At 42.0% G+C, this 18,054-nt stretch overlaps 1 protein-coding gene across 30 annotated transcripts in view; it reads left to right on the top strand.

Annotated features, from left to right (window-relative positions):
• The window catches only part of ADGRL3 (adhesion G protein-coupled receptor L3), an 821,427-nt gene that overhangs the window by 487,690 nt on the left and 315,683 nt on the right, over positions 1-18,054 (top strand). For 29 of the 30 annotated variants that reach the window (XM_073340228.2, XM_073340229.2, XM_073340198.2 and 26 more), the window contains one exon: positions 10,238-11,038. The exons of the other annotated variant lie outside the window; for it this stretch is intronic. In XM_073340228.2, coding sequence (XP_073196329.1) covers positions 10,238-11,038 — 801 coding nt within the window. The remainder of the gene's footprint in view (positions 1-10,237; positions 11,039-18,054) is intronic. 30 annotated transcript variants of the gene reach the window in all.

Genomic DNA, 18,054 nt, shown 5'->3' on the forward strand with positions numbered 1-18,054 from the left:
TGAGACTCAGACCTTTTCCTGAGGGCAGGATATCCTGTAACCTACTGCAGGGTTTCTTAGGCACCTGGTGCAGGCCACTAGCAGAGACGTGGCTAGATCCATCAGTCTAATAATGATACAGCTGTTGGTTTATTCCACACTATCAAGACTCTTCCTAGCTATGAAAACATCGAGAATTCTGGTGGTATTGGCACCTTAAAGACTAACAGATTTATTTGGGCATAAGCTTTCATGAGTACACCCCCCACTTCTTCAGATGCATGGAGTCTCCGGACTCCTCGTTGTTTTTGTGGATACAGACTAACACGGCTACCCCTCTGATTCCTAGCTATGGTAACTTTTCAGAAGGTGTTGGCTAGTGGATACACTTTGGTCTCTTGGATTTAAATGCATGATTTACTTACTTGAACCTTCTTTGGACTCAATCCTGCAGAGTGGCCAAGCACCTAGGCTTGTTGCTGTTTGGGCCAGAGAGTTGAGGGCTGTGGGGAAGAAGTTCTGGTTCTTCACATCCGCCGTCAGAATCCAACAATATCAGCCTTCCGTGCAGACTCCAGTGCTCCTCTGTGTGCTGTGGTGTGACGTGCTCGTTTGGTACTCACTTGCAGACTCTGCATCATATGTTTCCCTTACATGTAAAAAACCCACAGAAGGGAGGGGGAAATAATTTGGAACAGCAAGGTTCATCACATACTCCCACCCTGCCTCTTTGTGATGTGGGGTTGGCTGTGGATTCTTAGCTGCCATGTAATGGTGCGTGAGGAACGCCTGAGGCCTGGGATCGATGGGAAAATGAAAAGCCTTTGGGTCTCTGGCCATCCTCGTGCAGCAGCCCTGACTCCATACCCCTTCCAGCATCCTCTCCAAAGCACTGTCAGCCCAGCTGATGTGATGCTATTGGATGGACAAAGTCTGCAATCTTGCAGGGGAGACAGTGTCACCTCAATGGTGGTCATAGGGACCATGTTGCTCTAAGCAGCAGCATCTTACGCAACTGAGACGAGGGTAATTTACTCAACTACCAGCCACATCCCTTTTCCCAGTATGCATCACAGAACATGTGTTGTTGGCGTTAGTTGCTGATCAGGTTATGTGCACTAAGGACAATGTATGACATAGTAGTGTTTCACTTCTGCATGATACTGGATCAACTAATTTTTTCTCCCCTACATGCCTGGAGCAGAGCCTAATATGGGAGCCCAAGATTGCATTCAGATCAATACAGTGGACAGTACATTCCCTGACATCAAATGAAGACTTGTCACAAAAAATATTTAATTGTGTTTTTTTGCGAAGGACGTTAGCAGCATTGTTTGGATTGTTATTGTCCGATGTGGGAAGTAACCTAACATGACAGGCGAAGTCTAATACAGTAACCAAACTGTGCATCTGAGACACGTCTTGGGATTACCCGTGATGTCCAGGGAATTGCTACACTTGCTTACAGCGTGACAGAGCCACCTCTGTGCCCGCTGGCAGAAATCCTCTGCTTACCACTGGCAGCACAAGAGCTCTGCTCGGGGCTCCATCTGCCCTGCTCTTTCTCTCTGCAAGCTAGAGATTGGCACAGCCCACTTCCTTACACTCTGCACTCAAGTGCTCAGCCCCTTGTCTTCTGGACACCTGCAGCATACCCCAGTCTGTTGCCTCCATAGAAGTAATTCATCCTGGTTTACCAGCTTCACCTCAGTTCAGCATGCTGTTTAGCAGAAGGCACTTAGACATGTCTATAATAAAACCAAATGGAAGTTTATTTAACAAAGCTTGAGTTCAAGATTCAACTAAAAGCAAGTACAAGGAATTGGAAACAAGGATGCAGGTAAAAGAAAAACATGAAACACAATCTATAGCCTAACAACAAGTAACTTTCTTGTCTAATAAGTTATTTCTCACCCAGTGGTCAGTTCGTACAGTGCTTGTCCGGTCCAGAGAGTTGGGATCCACTTTTCATGAGACTTTTCTCTGGTAGAATGTTACCTGTTTAAAAGATAATATGTATGCCCTTTTTCAGTCGTGGGGCAGGTCTACACTACCGCTTAAGTGGATCTAACTTACATCTCTCAGGAGTGTGAAAAAGTCTGCACTGCCCCCCAGCGACGCAAGTTTTGTGCTGTCCACACTGGCATTGTGTTTCCTGCCAATATAAGCTTCTGCTTCTCAATGAGGTGGAGTAATTATGCCGACTTGCAGCTGTGCCAACGTAGCACTGTAGTGTAAACTTGCCCTCAGACATTTGTCTTTATCAGTGCTCAAGTCTGCATCTTCCCCAGCCTGTAAACACAAAGCTGGGCTGAGGCAATGGATGTCAATTGTTCCCAGACCAGAGGAAAAGCTCAGTGCAAACTCAGAAGCTTGTCTCTCTCGCTTACGCACGTTGGTCCAATAAAAGTTATCATTTCACCCACCGTGTCTCTCTAATTGTTCTCACTGTGGACTGAGTCAGGTCTGAGACCCACCCCACCTCAGGTGACAAGTTTCACCTACACTAGTTTTGGAAACCAGTATTCTACATGTCAGATAACTCTAAAAATGTTTTCTGTGTAAACATCCTGCAATAACCATGACAACCAGCTAGTGCTAAGCTTTTGGTAGAGATCCCACATAACCCCCTCCAGTGGCCTGTTGGTCACAGAAGTAATATTCCTGCCAGGGCATGTCTGTGTCACAGCATCCAACAGTTTTATATAATACATGGTGTGATGCGATTGATTACATGCATTAGAATTTCTGAAAGACAGAAAGTGGCCTCACTGAAGATCTTGTTGCTATTCCAACCTCTCCGACACTCTTAACTTTCTTAATTTCCTTGAGTGATTTATGTATTTATTTATTTCTAAGATTATAGTTCCCTGGCCTGTGCTTATGGGCACCCTGTTAATTAAAATAACCAATACAAAGACCAGTGTACAAGGCTACTTATATATAAATAAATATCCAACAAACTCCTTCAACTTTCAGCCCACCCTCTTTCTCAAGCACCCCACCCCCAATGTGTGCCTTTGCAGTGCACCCAGAACCTTAACAAATGTGGGCTCTGGCGGATCGAGGTTTGGAGCTGAGGACCCCCAGTCACCTCTTGTTTATATCCAGAGTTCAAGCACTTCCCCTGATCTCAATGGTGACCATTCACCATGGAGAGAGGTGTAGGATATAAACCAACAGTCATTGGGATGGCTGATGCAGTCCTTCACTCCTAGCTCAAACAGCTTTACATAGAATCACTGAATTGTAAGACTTAAAGGGACCTCAAGAGGTCATCTGGTCCAGTCCCCTGCACTCTAAGGACTAAGTATTATCTAGACCATCCCTGACAGGTGTTTGTCTAACCAACTCTTAAAAATCTCCAATGATGGAGATTTCACAACTTCCCTAGGAAATATATTCCAGTGCTTAACCACCCTGAGAGTTAGGAAGTTTTTCTTAATGTCCAACCTAAACCTCCCCTGCTGCAATTTAAGTCCATTGCTTCTTGTCCTGTCTTCAGAGGTTAAGAAAAACAATTTTTCTCCCTCTTCCTTGTAACAACTTCTTATGTACTTGAAAACTGTTATCATGCCCCCCCTCGGTCTTCCCTTCTTCAGAGCAAACAAACCTAATTTTTTTCAATCTTTCCTCATAGGTTATGGTTTCTAGACCTTTGATCATTTAGATGTATAAAAAAAAATCTCCTTTTTCATGACGGAATAAACACAGACTGGATGATTTGTCCTTGAGAGTATTTTGTCACTAAATAAAATCTTTAACTTGAGTTAAACGAAGGGGTAGATGGATGGATGGATGTAAATTGTTAACTCTTCTTGAGGGTAGAGGAGAATGGAGCCATCCTCTCTTAATATACTATCTGGTGTGACACCTTTTATAAAAGCTGGAAAAGCACTGAACACAATTTTTTAGTTTTAAACCTTCCCCCGCCCACTGTATTCTCCTTAAACTATTCATCCTTGAGTTGTTTGCTCCTGTTGTGTGTTTGAACGTGTGGAAAAATCTTACTTTTCCAGTCCACAAACAGTTATAAAACTGGAATGTTATTAAATATTCAAACCCAAACACACACAGCTAGCACAAGCCCCATTGCTGTTATGTCCTTTCAGAGCATACCAAACTCTGGTGCAACCACACCCTGCTCCAGAACTGCCCATTTCTTCAGCAGAGCTCAAATGGAGCAAGAGGAGGGTCCTAAGAACCTGGGCTAAGGTTTAAATTGATGAAATGGAAGAGCAAGAGACCAATCAGTTCCCGCACCTACCCTGGCTGACCAATGAGTAGATAGAGTCTCCAGAGGAGGAGCGGCCATCTTTGCATTCCCCCAGTATGTGCTCCCCTCTCTCTTCTACTGTGATATCCCCCAGTGATATTCTATGGGTTTTGTTGTGCCTTCCACCTCCAGTGGATGAGGCACCAAGAGCCCAGCAGAACAGAATTTGGGTAGCACGTAAACCATTTCCACCCTATGACCCTAGATAGATGTACTCTTATTTTTCTTTTCAGTGAAGCACCATGTATATTGCTGTATAAAATAAGATTTTTAACAGTAACAGTAGAATCATAGAATATCAGGGTTGGAAGGGACCTCAGGAGGTCATCTAGTCCAACCCCCTGCTCAAAGCAGGACCAATCCCCAACTAAATCATTCAGCAATATTTAGGTTGTAAGTCTACTTCTCATCATGAATGCAGATGTCCAAGATTAAGACTGGTGCATCTTTACCTATGAATACAGAAATCACATTATCTACAACAGAATCATTAACACGTCATAATTTGCCAACTCTTCTCACACCGTTACCATAGGTATCTCCTAATTCTAAGTACAGGGAGGAACTGTTAATTTCGGATGTCTCTGAGGTTTTCAGTGGTGCTCTGTAAAATGCTGAATTTTTAATGGTGAGCCATTGGGTGTGTCTTCTGTTGACTGGACTACGGCATATTCCTGCACAATTAGCTATAGCTCTCATTCAGAGCAAATTTGTGCAGTGTTCCTCTTGCCTCTCCTGTTGTCATTAGTTTTAAGGTGTGTTGTCTGTTTTGTTAGATGGATCACAACTTCTTTCTTAAACTTTGATACTGCAGCGGCTGACTTTGTGTGTCTCTGATTTTCGCTGGTGGGGCCATAGAAGGTGTTGGTTCTTTATCAGGGCTGTTTGTTGTCTTCTGTGTCCTTTCCTTCCCACGAAGGAGTGATTTTCAACAGACGCAAGCATGCTAGCAGCATTATATAAGCTACACCACTGAAGTCTGCATTACCATGCACCAGTGACTTGGTTCAGATTGACTGCACAACTAGTGACCTAATACAGTGCCACCTCATGACACAAGCAGGAGGGCAGACAGGAAATAGATCAGTGCCTCATCTACGGTAGGAACATCAAGTTTACCTGGTGACAACAGCAGTTTGAGAGCTGAATGTTAAAATCCCTGCCTGTATTGTGGTCTTAAGGAGAGGAAAGGGGCCCGCTATCTGCTGATTCTGTGCGAGGGTGACTGTGACCAGAGTCCCGTGGGAGCCAACTGAGGTCACTCAATTAGGGTGAACTGCAAAGAACAGGGCAGGCATTCCCCGAAGCTGGTGGACATTCCAATATGTAGATTTACCAAGCCAGCATAAAACAGCTTCTTTATTACCTCACTGATTGCCTAGAACATAGTTCCCTTAAAGTAACACAGACACCCAAGTCAAATATGATGAGGATTACTGAAAATGTTATTCATCATATAAAAAAGTTCTACCAATCCCAAAGAATTGGACACATTACCTCCCAGGTTAATGAATATTCCATATCTTACCCAAGTACACGCTTACAGCCAATTCTTATTAACTAAACTAAATTTTATTTAAAAAGAAAAGAGAGAGTATGGTTAAAAGATCAGTATACATACAGATATGATTACACTCTTGAAATTCAGATTCATAGCAGAGATGGTGAGCTTTGTAGTTGCAAAGAGTTCTTTTAGAATTTAGTCCATAGGTTATAGTCCAATGTCCAATATCATATTCAGGGTGTTCCAGTTTAGGACTGGGATCTCAATCTTGCGACTCAAACTTCCCCTGATGAAGCTTAAGTAGATCTGAGATAAAAAGGATTGGGACCCAAGAGTCTTTTATACAGTTTTCTAGCAGCCACTTGACCATAGAGTCCTGGGTGAACAATAGGCTTTTGCTGTAACCTTCTGTTTCCTAAACCTCACGGGTAATTAACTGCATGGATTATCATAAGATAATTTATCCATTAAGCAGTTTATCACAAACTTTAAAGAGACATATAGACAATGACATCATTGCATCCAAGATTCATCTAAATGTTAATATCCCCTTTTGATCTCTGAATCAATAGCTATAGTGACAGATAGGAGCTGTTTGTTTACATGGCCAGCATCTATAAGTAAACACATACAATTAGCATCACCTCTAATTCTCTAACAATACAGGTTTGCATTTCAAAGTTCTAGCCTATTTAGCATCCAATGGCCCTAATTACCATTCACATACTTTCTAACATGTCTTTAAAGGTTGGCTTTGGGTTAGTTAGCCTGCAAGCTGTTTAAGCCTTTCTGGTCATGTGTTATACTTTGTATAAGATTTGTTGCAGTTATATAACAGTGGTAGCAATAATGATTGTCATGGTTATATTTTAATTAGACAACATCACATTTAGGAATGGTGCATATAAAATGGAGTAGTGCAGTGCAGTGGAAGAGAAAGTGTAGGACATCCATCTCTTCCGAGATTCTACACAAGACTTCTGGGTGAAAAGTCTATATCTGCTCTGCAGGCATGGGTGGCGGGTGAACAAGCTGTTGGGGGCAGCTAGCCCCTTGCTCCTCCCCCTCTGCCTCCACCTCCCCCCCCCCGCCAGAGCCCAGAGTACCCCCCTCCCGGGCCCCCACCGGAGCGCTGGGTGAGTGGCGTGTTCCCAGCACCCCCAATACCGGGCAGGCAGCGTGGCATGGCCATAGCCCTAGCGCCCCCAGCTCCAGGCCTTGTCAGCACTGGCACCAGGCTTTCTTCCCCAGCCACTGTGCTCCAGAAGAGCGGGAAGGGAACTAGAAGTAGGCAAGAAAGTCCTGGGGGCAGAGCATGGGCAGGGCCATGTCAGGCTGTTTGGGGAGGCACAGCCTCCCCCAGCCTACGATACCCACCGCCTATGTCTTCAAGGGCCTGATCCAAAGAAGATTGAGTTGATGGGAGTCTTTCCATTGACTTCAATGGATTTTGGCTCAGGCCGTAAATTCTTCTTGGGATAGGCTGTAAGGTTATGGCACCAAAGCCTTTTAGTAGTGTACACATGTGCTGAATAAGGTTGTTCCAGCACTGAGGGAATCAGGTCTGCTAAAAAGGATGAAACTCATTGAAAGCACTATAGTGCCTGATAAACAGAATAGATCTATGTTACAGGATATGGGCTTTTCGGTAGCACATTAATATTAGTAACATGTTAATATTTTAACAGCCATGAATATTTACATTTGTATTTTAAAATAGCGGTGTATTTAAATCCTTCCCGTTGTTTTGTTGTTAATGAGGAAGGCCATCTTGATGATGATGATTTTATAAGTGCTGATGGCGTGCTTGGTTCTGTACAAGACCTAGACCCAAATCCTGTGAACACTTAGGGACCTGTGTGACTTTACTCACCTGAGCAGTCCACTCACGTCCAGTGGAAATACTCCCCTAGATAAAGTTGTGCAGGTTCATTTGATTTTTCAGGATTTGGGCAATGGATATCAAGACAGACCCTATCCTGAATAGTTTATTCTATCTAGAAATCTGTTTCAACCCTATTTCAATTAATAAAACTCTTATTTTATGCTGTGAGCGTGATCCAAAGGCAATGGAAAGATCTCTGATTGAGTTCAATGGACTTTGGGATCAGGCCCTGATTGCTTTTAAGACTGTAGTACACCTAAGTCATGTGCCTGTATTTTATCTGGTGTATATCAGAGGAAAAGATGTTTTACATATTTATATATATATATATATAACATTCACAAAATATAGCAATAACTGAAGTAAATTAATAATACTTCCTTTCATTTGGAAGAGGTATAGAAAAGTACCTGGCCAATACAGTACCATTAATCTATTCTCTTTTCTCCTTTCTCTCTTTACTTCTCTCTCTACAATAGAAGTGGAACAAAAAGGTAATTAAATACCTTTCAAATTATATATACTACTTATTTATAGGCTAAGTTATTTAACAGTTTAACGTTTAGTTGAAATACTTTTGTCATTAATTCTCACTTTTTTTTTTGTTAAAGTTTATTTAGTTTCTCTGCTGCTCAACTTCACAAGATAATATATATTTTTTGCTGAAAAGATTTACTGGTATAGTTTTCTTTCTCAATCTTCTACTCTAAAAGCATGATTATTTTTTTTAAAAGACCCTGTAGACACAGTGCCCCGTACATTAGCTACTGTAAAACAGTGTCACAGCTTCATTGGCTCCACGGAGCTCTATCAGTTTCTACTAGCTGAGGATGTGGCCCAAAATTTTGTGTATCGTTTGAATTTGTGATTTTTCCCATATTCTCTCTTTTTTCAGGGGGCTTAATCAGCTTCTGCACTGTTGAAAATAATTGGTTGACTTCTAAGCAAGAAGTGATAATTCAACTGCCCCGTATACCAGCCCCATGCTAATAGAAATGTCTAATGGGGCACTTGTGCCTGGCCAGTTGTTGTGTTTCAGGTCATCTTCATACCGCAATAACACACACAAGAACATTGACTCAATTGTAATATGTGATGAGCCCCCTCCAACTCACATTGAAGTCAATGGCAAAACTCCCATTGACCTGACTGAGAGTTCAGTCTGCCTCTTGGTATTGTGTCCAGAACTCATGTAGCTTTAAGTCATTCTTCCATGTCAGTCTGCATCAGCACAAGGGTCCACCCCTGGATCAGTTGCAGGATTAGGACCTTGGTGTGCACTTGAAATTTACTTTGTCGCCATCAATTTGTTTTTTATATTGTAATATCCCGTAGCACTCCCAGTGTGCCAACACACATATATTTGCAGTATATTCTTCCCTTAATACAAATGCATAACTCCAGTGAATAAGAGTTAATCTGGGCATCAAAGGGAGATTATAAACTAGACTGCACTGTATTTCGCTGTCACATACTGCAATCGTTTCACTGCTTGCCAGGTTGTGCTCTGGCCCACGCTGCGTGTACTGGACTGTAGCACATAGTTCTCCTTCAGCTTATCAGTCAAAGATCAGATTTAAGTGTTACTTTAATTCTTACATCGGCAAGGCACATGTGCGGTGCCTTCTCCTAACCTCTGTCCGTGCAACATATCACCCTAAAACCAAACCGAACCAGCTGATCCCTGTCCCATTTCCATTCCCATTCTGAAGTCTGAGCAGCAAAGCACAGCTAGCCAAACCGTTCCTGTATGCTCCTCTCATGTAACCGTAGAAGGTATATGTTTTAAATTTGAATACTACTGTGTTTAACAGGACATTTTTAACTGATTAAAATCTAGATCTTGGGTTCCTCTCCAGTGAACTTTATTCTTTTCCTTCCTTTCTTCCTTCCTTCCTCGCTTCCTGTCTTTTCTTTCTCCTCTCAGTATTCATCCATTGTTCATTTTTAATTGTGTGGACTGCATGTTCTGTGTGTTCTGTAGCAGCTTCAAAAATCTTATTGCTAGTTATGACCCATACAAGGGTATTTTTGTCTTCCTGTTTGCTTTCAGTGTTCCTTTGAGTTGCTGAGGGATTTGCCTCTGCTTTGCCATGGTACCTTTTAAATATTCAATTCCACCTGGGCTGTAAGGATGGGCGCTTTTTTTTAATTTCCATTTCTAGGGCAATCTTCAGCAGACTGTTCAAACTAAATATGTGGAACAATTCGCCAGAAATTTACCCCTTCACTTAGCAGGTATAGATATAGTGTAGAATATAATCTGAAAATACAAACCCATAAACCCTTTGGGAATACATATTCATTTCAGAGTTTAGAAAGGCGAATAGTCCAAGTAAGTACACCAGTAAAAATAGATTCCAAAGGCAGTAAGAAAATGAACTGATGTTAATTCAAAAGGCAGCAAAAATCAATATGGTCCTGTTCTAGACCACACACTGCCCGTGGTGAAGGTAATCTGCAAATAGACTACATTTGTTGTGGGCTGATCGTACTCTGCTGCAGAGCTATAAACTATTAGAAGTTAATACCAAACCATCAGAGCTCTTTTTAACTTTCTTTTTTTGTGTTTAACTCTCTTCCCCTCCAACAGTTTTTCTTTGTCCTGGCCTACTAAAAGGTGTATACCAGAGTGAACATTTATTTGAGTCAGACCATCAGTCTGGGGCTTGGTGCAAGGACCCTCTACAGGCTTCTGACAAGATTTATTACATGCCCTGGACCCCATACAGAACGGACACCCTGACGGAGTATTCTTCCAAGGATGATTTCATAGCTGGGAGACCAACGACTACCTATAAACTCCCTCACCGGGTAGATGGCACTGGATTTGTAGTGTACGATGGGGCTTTGTTCTTCAACAAGGAGCGAACCAGGAATATAGTCAAGTTTGACTTGAGGACAAGAATAAAAAGTGGGGAGGCTATCATAGCAAATGCCAATTACCATGACACCTCTCCTTACAGGTGGGGAGGCAAGTCTGACATAGACCTGGCGGTTGATGAGAACGGGCTATGGGTAATCTATGCAACCGAACAAAACAATGGCAAAATTGTCATTAGCCAGTTAAACCCTTACACCTTAAGGATCGAAGGGACGTGGGATACAGCCTATGACAAAAGGTCAGCTTCCAACGCTTTCATGATCTGTGGGATTTTATATGTGGTTAAGTCTGTGTATGAAGATGACGACAATGAAGCCACAGGAAATAAGATAGACTATATTTACAATACTGACCAAAGCAAGGATAGTCTGGTGGATGTTGCCTTTCCAAACTCTTACCAGTACATCGCTGCTGTGGATTATAACCCCAGGGACAACCTCCTTTATGTATGGAACAACTATCATGTGGTGAAATATTCTTTGGATTTTGGACCACTGGACAGCAGATCAGGTAAGGTTCTGTGCTAAGTTTTGCTTTTGGCTTCCATTATCTATAACCTGAAGCTGGTTTGTTTTTTCTGTGAAGTTAAAGTATATTTGTCTTTGATTGCATGTGTGTGTGCATGACTTAAGGCCTAATTCTCCTCACGCTTAATGCTTAGCTGCTTCAAAGAGACATTTTACTGTTTACAGAACATTTTCTGTATAGCCTACTTTGAAAATAAATGGAAATGGGAATAAATTGTCAGTGATAAGCCTGAGCCAATCTCCAGATGTCTAAGTTCCTGTTCAGATCATCAGAATCAACAGTGGAGATGCCTGTTCCATTGCATTTATTCTATCCATGAATCCCCTTTGCTTTTATGACCATGCCAGAACATTACTTTTGTGAAACATAGCTCAGATGTTGCTCTTATTGTAAATACCATGGGGCAGACCCTCAGCTGGTTTAAATCAGCGTGGCTGCAATGAAGTCAATGAAATGTTAAAGAATGTCATGAGCTGAGAATCTGTCCCCAGAGATGTGCAAACATACAAACATAAAAACAAACAAACAGTTGTTTGAGTCTTTGCTTTCCTTGAGATAAGCAATTCTTTTTACCTTCTCTTAAAACAGTCTAGAGGAATAAGTCATTTAATTGCATCAATTTGTTTCCCCCCCCAATTAATACTTTTTTGTGGACTTTAATTGAAAGGTACATCTCCAAATGTAGCTTGTATACACACTGGAGAGCATTGCCATAAAAATATTTTGTACATGTGATTGCTGAAGTGAAACAATAGGCCTTTACTCCTTACAGGGGATCAGTGGCAAAGGATCATGGGAATGTGTCAGCTTGCCCTCTATAGTGGTTTAATGAAGTAGACAAGGGGGCACATTGAAATCTTAGATCTGTAACAAAGTCAAATTAAATTCAATTGAGCTGGAGACAGCCGGTTCAGTGCTTTTTACAGAGTGAAACCGAATATTGATTTTTCTCAAAAATTGCTAATTAATTGCTGCTTTTTAAGGAGTTACCTCTGTTTGTTATTTTATTGGGAGTTGGGTTCAATTACTGTAAAGGAATCTTTTGAAGAAAGGTCTGCTTAGGGTCCACAAAACCTATGAAGCTGATTGTTAACGCATATCTCCAGGAGGTTATATCGGATAGAAGGAAATGGTCTATCCCTCCTGCTCTTCAGTCTCTAAAGGGGCCATTCGCTTCATGGGTGCCTGTCGGTGGATTGGTCCCTTCTTACAAAGATCTTCTGCTAGTCTGTTTCCTTGCCTGTTGGGTGGAAGTAACATTGAAAACGACTCTGCACTTCCATCAGTATTCTCCATAACAAATGCTCCAAGAACGTCAACTAAAATAATAGTAAAAAGAAAAGGAGTACTTGTGGCACCTTAGAGACTAACCAATTTATTTGAGCATGAGCTTTCGTGAGCTACAGCTCACTTCATCAGCTCACGAAAGCTCATGCTCAAATAAATTGGTTAGTCTCTAAGGTGCCACAAGTACTCCTTTTCTTTTTGCGAATACAGACTAACACGGCTGTTCCTCTGAAACCTAAAATAATAGTGTGCATGTTCTGGTGTACTGCTTGCAACATCATGCTCCAGAATTGAGCTGAGGACAAAATTGTGAGTGGTGTACATGAAATGAAGACCCTTCCCTGTACCTTTTATGATCCTAACGTTAACCGGAGCTATTTATTCTGATCACCACCATCTGGTGACCCAGCTGGCATAAATCATCTAAAAAAACCCCACCCTTGTCTCCTGCTGTACTGCTGGAGTAAAACAAGGATGGTGTTTGGACAGTTACGCCCACTTCGGGGGGTGGGGCTGCTTATTCTCCACAGCAGCAAAGCTGCCCCTGCCTCCTCACCGGGGAGTAGTCCTTCAGAGCTGTAATTGCCCCTACTCATTACGTGGGGTCCTTCGCTCTGCTCTGTACCCCTGTAAGAGACAGCTACCGTCTGGTCTGCTGACGTTTGAGGCTGTTGGTGTAAGTAAATGCTACTCAGCGTGACTGAGACCTGCAGAATTGATCCCTTAAGCCCTAGCCCTTCCCATAACAAAACGCTGGGATTAGAAATAATAATGTTACTTGTCAGGATTCAAGGCCATGCGTCAAGTTCCACTCTGTTACCGCAGTGGGAATCCAGAGTAATCTCACTGGCTTCAGCAGCGTTATTCTGGATTTACACCAGTGTCACTGGGAGCAGAATGATTTGACCAGAGCAAGCTGTCCATGAACATATGTTCACCCTCTAGAGAAGAATTTTCTGTTGGATTTTAGGTGTAATTCATGCTGGGACATACATATGCAGGGTTCAGGGTCTAGTCCAATGCAGTCCTTTTTGACACAGATGGACTTCTGCCACTAGTGAGAGTTGGGGGAGGGAATGTAGTTTCTCCTGTATGCTCTTGCAGTAAGGAGTGTAGGGCTCTTGGTGTCGTATTATTGCAGGAAGTTAGTTACATATGACACTGTGCGGGACACGGTGTCAATTTTGAACCGCTACAGTCAAACCAATGAACTTCTTAATCCATTTCTCAAGACATGTACAGTTTCTGTTTTCTGGGCAGGTAAAACAATATAACATATATTCTGCTTACCTCTAATTTGGCAGAGCTGAAAACAGGTTGGTTTAGGCTATGCCTTCACTGCAGTTAACTTGAGATATCTACACTTCAGTTAGCCTAGCTTGAGTCACAGCAGCCAGGCTGCAAAATAACTCTCTTTGAGCTGCACTGAATGATGGGAGCAGTTGCTGATTTGTGCTAACTCAAGCTGTTGCTAGATCCCTGCTGGGCCAGCAGGCTTGAATTTAAAGTGCTATCACACTCCAGCTAAAGATTCTTGCCTGTGTGTGGGAGTTGGGTTCGGGGCAGCACTTGAGTTAACTCTTCAATGAAGACAAGCCCTTAAGCTCACCCTGGATACAATGGTGGTGACATTTGTTGGCAGGGGAAACCTTTTGAGGAAGTGTCAGTTGTTGTGGGTTCACTCTTAGTTGCGAGGGCATTAGCTCTCTGGGTGTTAAAATGCTTTGCTTTCTCAAGCTCTTACTAGACTCATCCACTGCTCCTAGCACTTCAAGAAACAGAGGTGGATGGAAATGCCCACAGTTGGTTGGAGATTGCTTCCTTTGCTCATGGCAGTGGTCCACACCTTTGTCAGTCAACAGCCAAGCTTCTGTGAAGTGTTCTAGCCAGGCTAACTCGGAAGGCCCTTAAGCAGCTTGAATTATTATTGAATGGGGCTGCCTTGCCTTTTAGGTAGGACAGAGGCCACCAAGAGCATGTTACAACTGTACTGCCTAATCCAAACTGATTGCAGATCCTTTTTCTGATGTTGATTACTATCTGCAAACTCTAAATGGTCTAGCACCAAATTACCTTAGAGACCACTCATGAGCCCAGATGTGACACCTGAAACCTGCCCTCCTTAGAGGGAAACCTCCCGGAGCAAGATTGGCTGGTATGTAGAATTATCTCCTGCTGGAAATCTGTCAGAGTCTAAGCATATCTATTTTTAGAACATGATGCAAGATTCACGTTTTCATTCAGCCTTTTTTTAGTAACTGTGAGTGTTGGAATTTCCTTGGCAGTCAGTTTCCTAGCTGGAAACCCTCCACTCTGATTCTGGTCTGTTCAGGACAGCTGATTAGCTTGCTTTAGTGGGCTTAGAAATATATGCTTCCTGTTTTGGAGGAAATGTTTTATTCTCTTGATCTAAGTTATGTCCAGGAGCCCATCCATTACAGTGCTGTGTACCTGACAAACATGTGAAATTAATAAATAGTTTTGCCCATCTGGCAAGAGGTAGCATTCATATAATGTCTACATGTGTGTTGTAGACTTCTATATATTGTATATTAGCACTGTGTTTTACCAGGTATGCAATGAAATGTGGTACTAAACTATTGTATCTACCTTTGACATTTAAAAAATCACAGAATGCATGTTAAACTTTTATACCCTAGGTTTGTGTTTAATATTGGAATATGCTCTCTTGACATATGATGGCAACCATTTAATTCAGTAAATTATTCTGCTTCTTCTTTATCCTCTTTTTTTAAGCAGGTTTACAATGTAGATAAGGTGAACCCTCTGTCCTTAAAATATGCTAATTAAGTGCATTTGCGTCTCAGTTAAAAGATGTGGCAGTATAGTGATGAATAAGAACTTTAAACACATATGACACCTCGTTAAAATGTAATTTTCACATCATACATCTGAGCCCTTTACTTTGACAGCTGAGTAATGTGAATGGTGGGCAGAGAATCCTGAACATTTTCAAAGCAGTCACGTGCTAATAGGTGCAGGAAAGCGGCTTCCTGCATTGTTCAGCTTGAAACATCTTTGCCAGGGAAATACATCAAGAGAGCCGTAGAATTTTAAATCATGCTTGCGTACAGGATATGAATTGCTACAGTTTCAAGATCCCCATGTGATAAGACACATTTCCTGTCTCTGAAATTTAATCCACGCTGCATTTCAAAATCCGTACTGAACCTTGGTGCTGTACATCTCCTTATGCTGGATGGGGGCAATATTTCAGTGGCTGCTAGTTGTTAATTGCAGATGATTCTGTATTTTTATTTTCCAGTTGCTTTCCTCTGAGCATCCCTAGCTCTCCTCTCCAGCTCTTCTTCACTGCTCGTGGCAGTGGCTGCTGGCTTTCATACATTATTGCTGGAATCATAAAACAAAGCCCAGCTATTGCTTACAGTAGCAGTCACATGGATGTTTATGATGAGCTAAATTGTTTGCTTATAGTCTTTAATACCTCCCTTTTTGTGACTGTGTCCCAGTAATTGAAGATGGTTACCCTTTAAATAAATCTTGTTCCTTTCTGCTGTGTAGCCAGAAAGGTATGTCAATCCTGGCAAGGTCAAGAATTCAGTTCAACTGATTCACTGTGTTTGGAATGACACTGGTACCTCAGTGGTAATTTGTTGGTCTAGCTACTTATTTAAAAGGACCAAACTAAGGAGATAATGCCCAAAGACCAGTTAATAAATTTGTTGGATGTTATGGCGTATCTGTCTTTTTCTCTTCTTCTTTTACTCATTAAAAATGGTGCTTGTTAAAAATGATAAGGTAGTACTATGGGCAGCTCTTCTTATAATGACAAGGAGTCCGGTGGCACCTTAAAGATTAACAGATTTATTTGGGCAGAAGCTTACTTGGGTAAAAAAGCACTTCTTCAGATGCATAGCGTGAAAATTACAGATGCGGGCATTATATACGGACACATGAAGAGAAGGGAGTTACCTCACAAGTGGAGAACCAGTGTTGACAGGGCCACTTCGGTCGGTGTGGATGTTGTCCACTCCCAATAACTGATGAGGAGGTGTCAATTCCAGGAGAGGCAAAGCTGCTTTTGTAGTGAGCCAGCCACTCCCAGTCCCTATTCAAGCCCAAATTAAGGTGTTAAATTTGCAAATGAATTTTAATTCTGCAGTTTCTCTTTGAATTTTTTTTGTTCAAGTATAGCTACTTTCAAATCTGTTATAGAATATCCAGGAAGATCTTATAATGGTCATCCTGCCATTCAGCAACCAAAGCTGGAATGGGAACTTTCTTCTGTTCTGTCTTCTCATGCGAACGCTCACATTCCTGAAGGGTGAGATCCCCAATATTCCAAATGCTCCTTTTGTGGAGCTGCTCAGACGTTTTACTAGAACTTGGCTCACGCAAAGTGAGCGTCTTCTCGGCCTGTCCAGGAAAAACAGATATGTGGCTTCTTGCTCCCCCAAAATAAAAACATCCTTCTATAAATGGGGCTGCAGAATGGGAAATAGCTTTGCCAAGGGGAGATTATGTTACACTAATAAAATAATGCCAATAGGATCTTATAAGAGGGATAAGGCAAAATGCCGCATTTATTATAAATACAACAGAAAATTAGCAAATGCAATCACTATCACTATTCATTCATACAAACATTCACACAGGTTCTGCAAAGTTGTTATAGTTACCAGCCTAAAGGTTGCTCGTGCCAAGTCACTGGCCAGGTGGCCTGGACACAAGGGTGGAGCCAAGTTGTTGTCAGATGCGCAGCCGATGCTCCTGGAGGGTGGTCGCAGAACCAGACTCAAAGAACCCAGTCCCTTGGTTCTGTCTTTATAGGTCTTTGGCCCAATACAAGTCTATGGAGGTTGCTTCATCATGCTGACATTGCATTCAAAATGATCATTAATCAGTTTAATCAGCAGATGGTACATTCATGACGGCTGGGTGTTACCTTCAGTTCTTCTGTCCTTCCTTGATACGCTCAGGTGGATTCTGCTTTGCCTGCCACGGATCATCCGGTTATCTCCACTCTGCATTCTCTTCGGCCCATCGATACTGGAGTTATAATTCTTAGGTGTAGGCTGGCACAATCACCTAACCAATCAATTACCTGTTTCAAACACTCACTCCCATACACTCATCATTCTTCCATTTCAAATGCAATTTCATGACTTTCAGGGTGTAACCAATTTAATCCAATTCCCTTTCCCTCTGTCATTATACAAAAATCTACATAGACATGATAAAGCACCCAAGGGGTGAGAGTATCAGAGTGTTGCTTCAAAGAGCAGCATTGTTTTCTCAAAGTTCTTACCATGCCTTGGTACAGACTCTCTGTCTTGTAACGGCCATTCTTATCACTTTCTAACACAAACTTTAACTCAGTCCCCGTAACAGGCTGAGATAATTAGCGCTTTGGCCTTGCAATTCTTACAGAGGTAAGCTCAAAATGGGAATATGGTTTGTTAAGGGACAGAATGAGATAGAAAGAAAGTAAGAAAAAATCCTTATAACATATATATCTATATCATAGAATCATAGAATATCAGGGTTGGAAGGGACCTCAGGTCATCTAGTCCAACCCCCTGCTCAAAGCAGGACCAATCCCCAACTAAATCATTATAGTCCATTCATCCAGCCCATACTTCTTTAACTTGCTGGCAAGAATACTGTGGGAGACGGTGTCAAAACCTTTGCTAAAGTCAAGGAACAGCACGTCCACTGATTTCCCCTCA

The sequence above is a fragment of the Lepidochelys kempii genome, chromosome 4, assembly GCF_965140285.1.
Source record: "Lepidochelys kempii isolate rLepKem1 chromosome 4, rLepKem1.hap1, whole genome shotgun sequence".
In the NCBI taxonomy this organism is placed as follows: Eukaryota; Metazoa; Chordata; order Testudines; family Cheloniidae; genus Lepidochelys; species Lepidochelys kempii.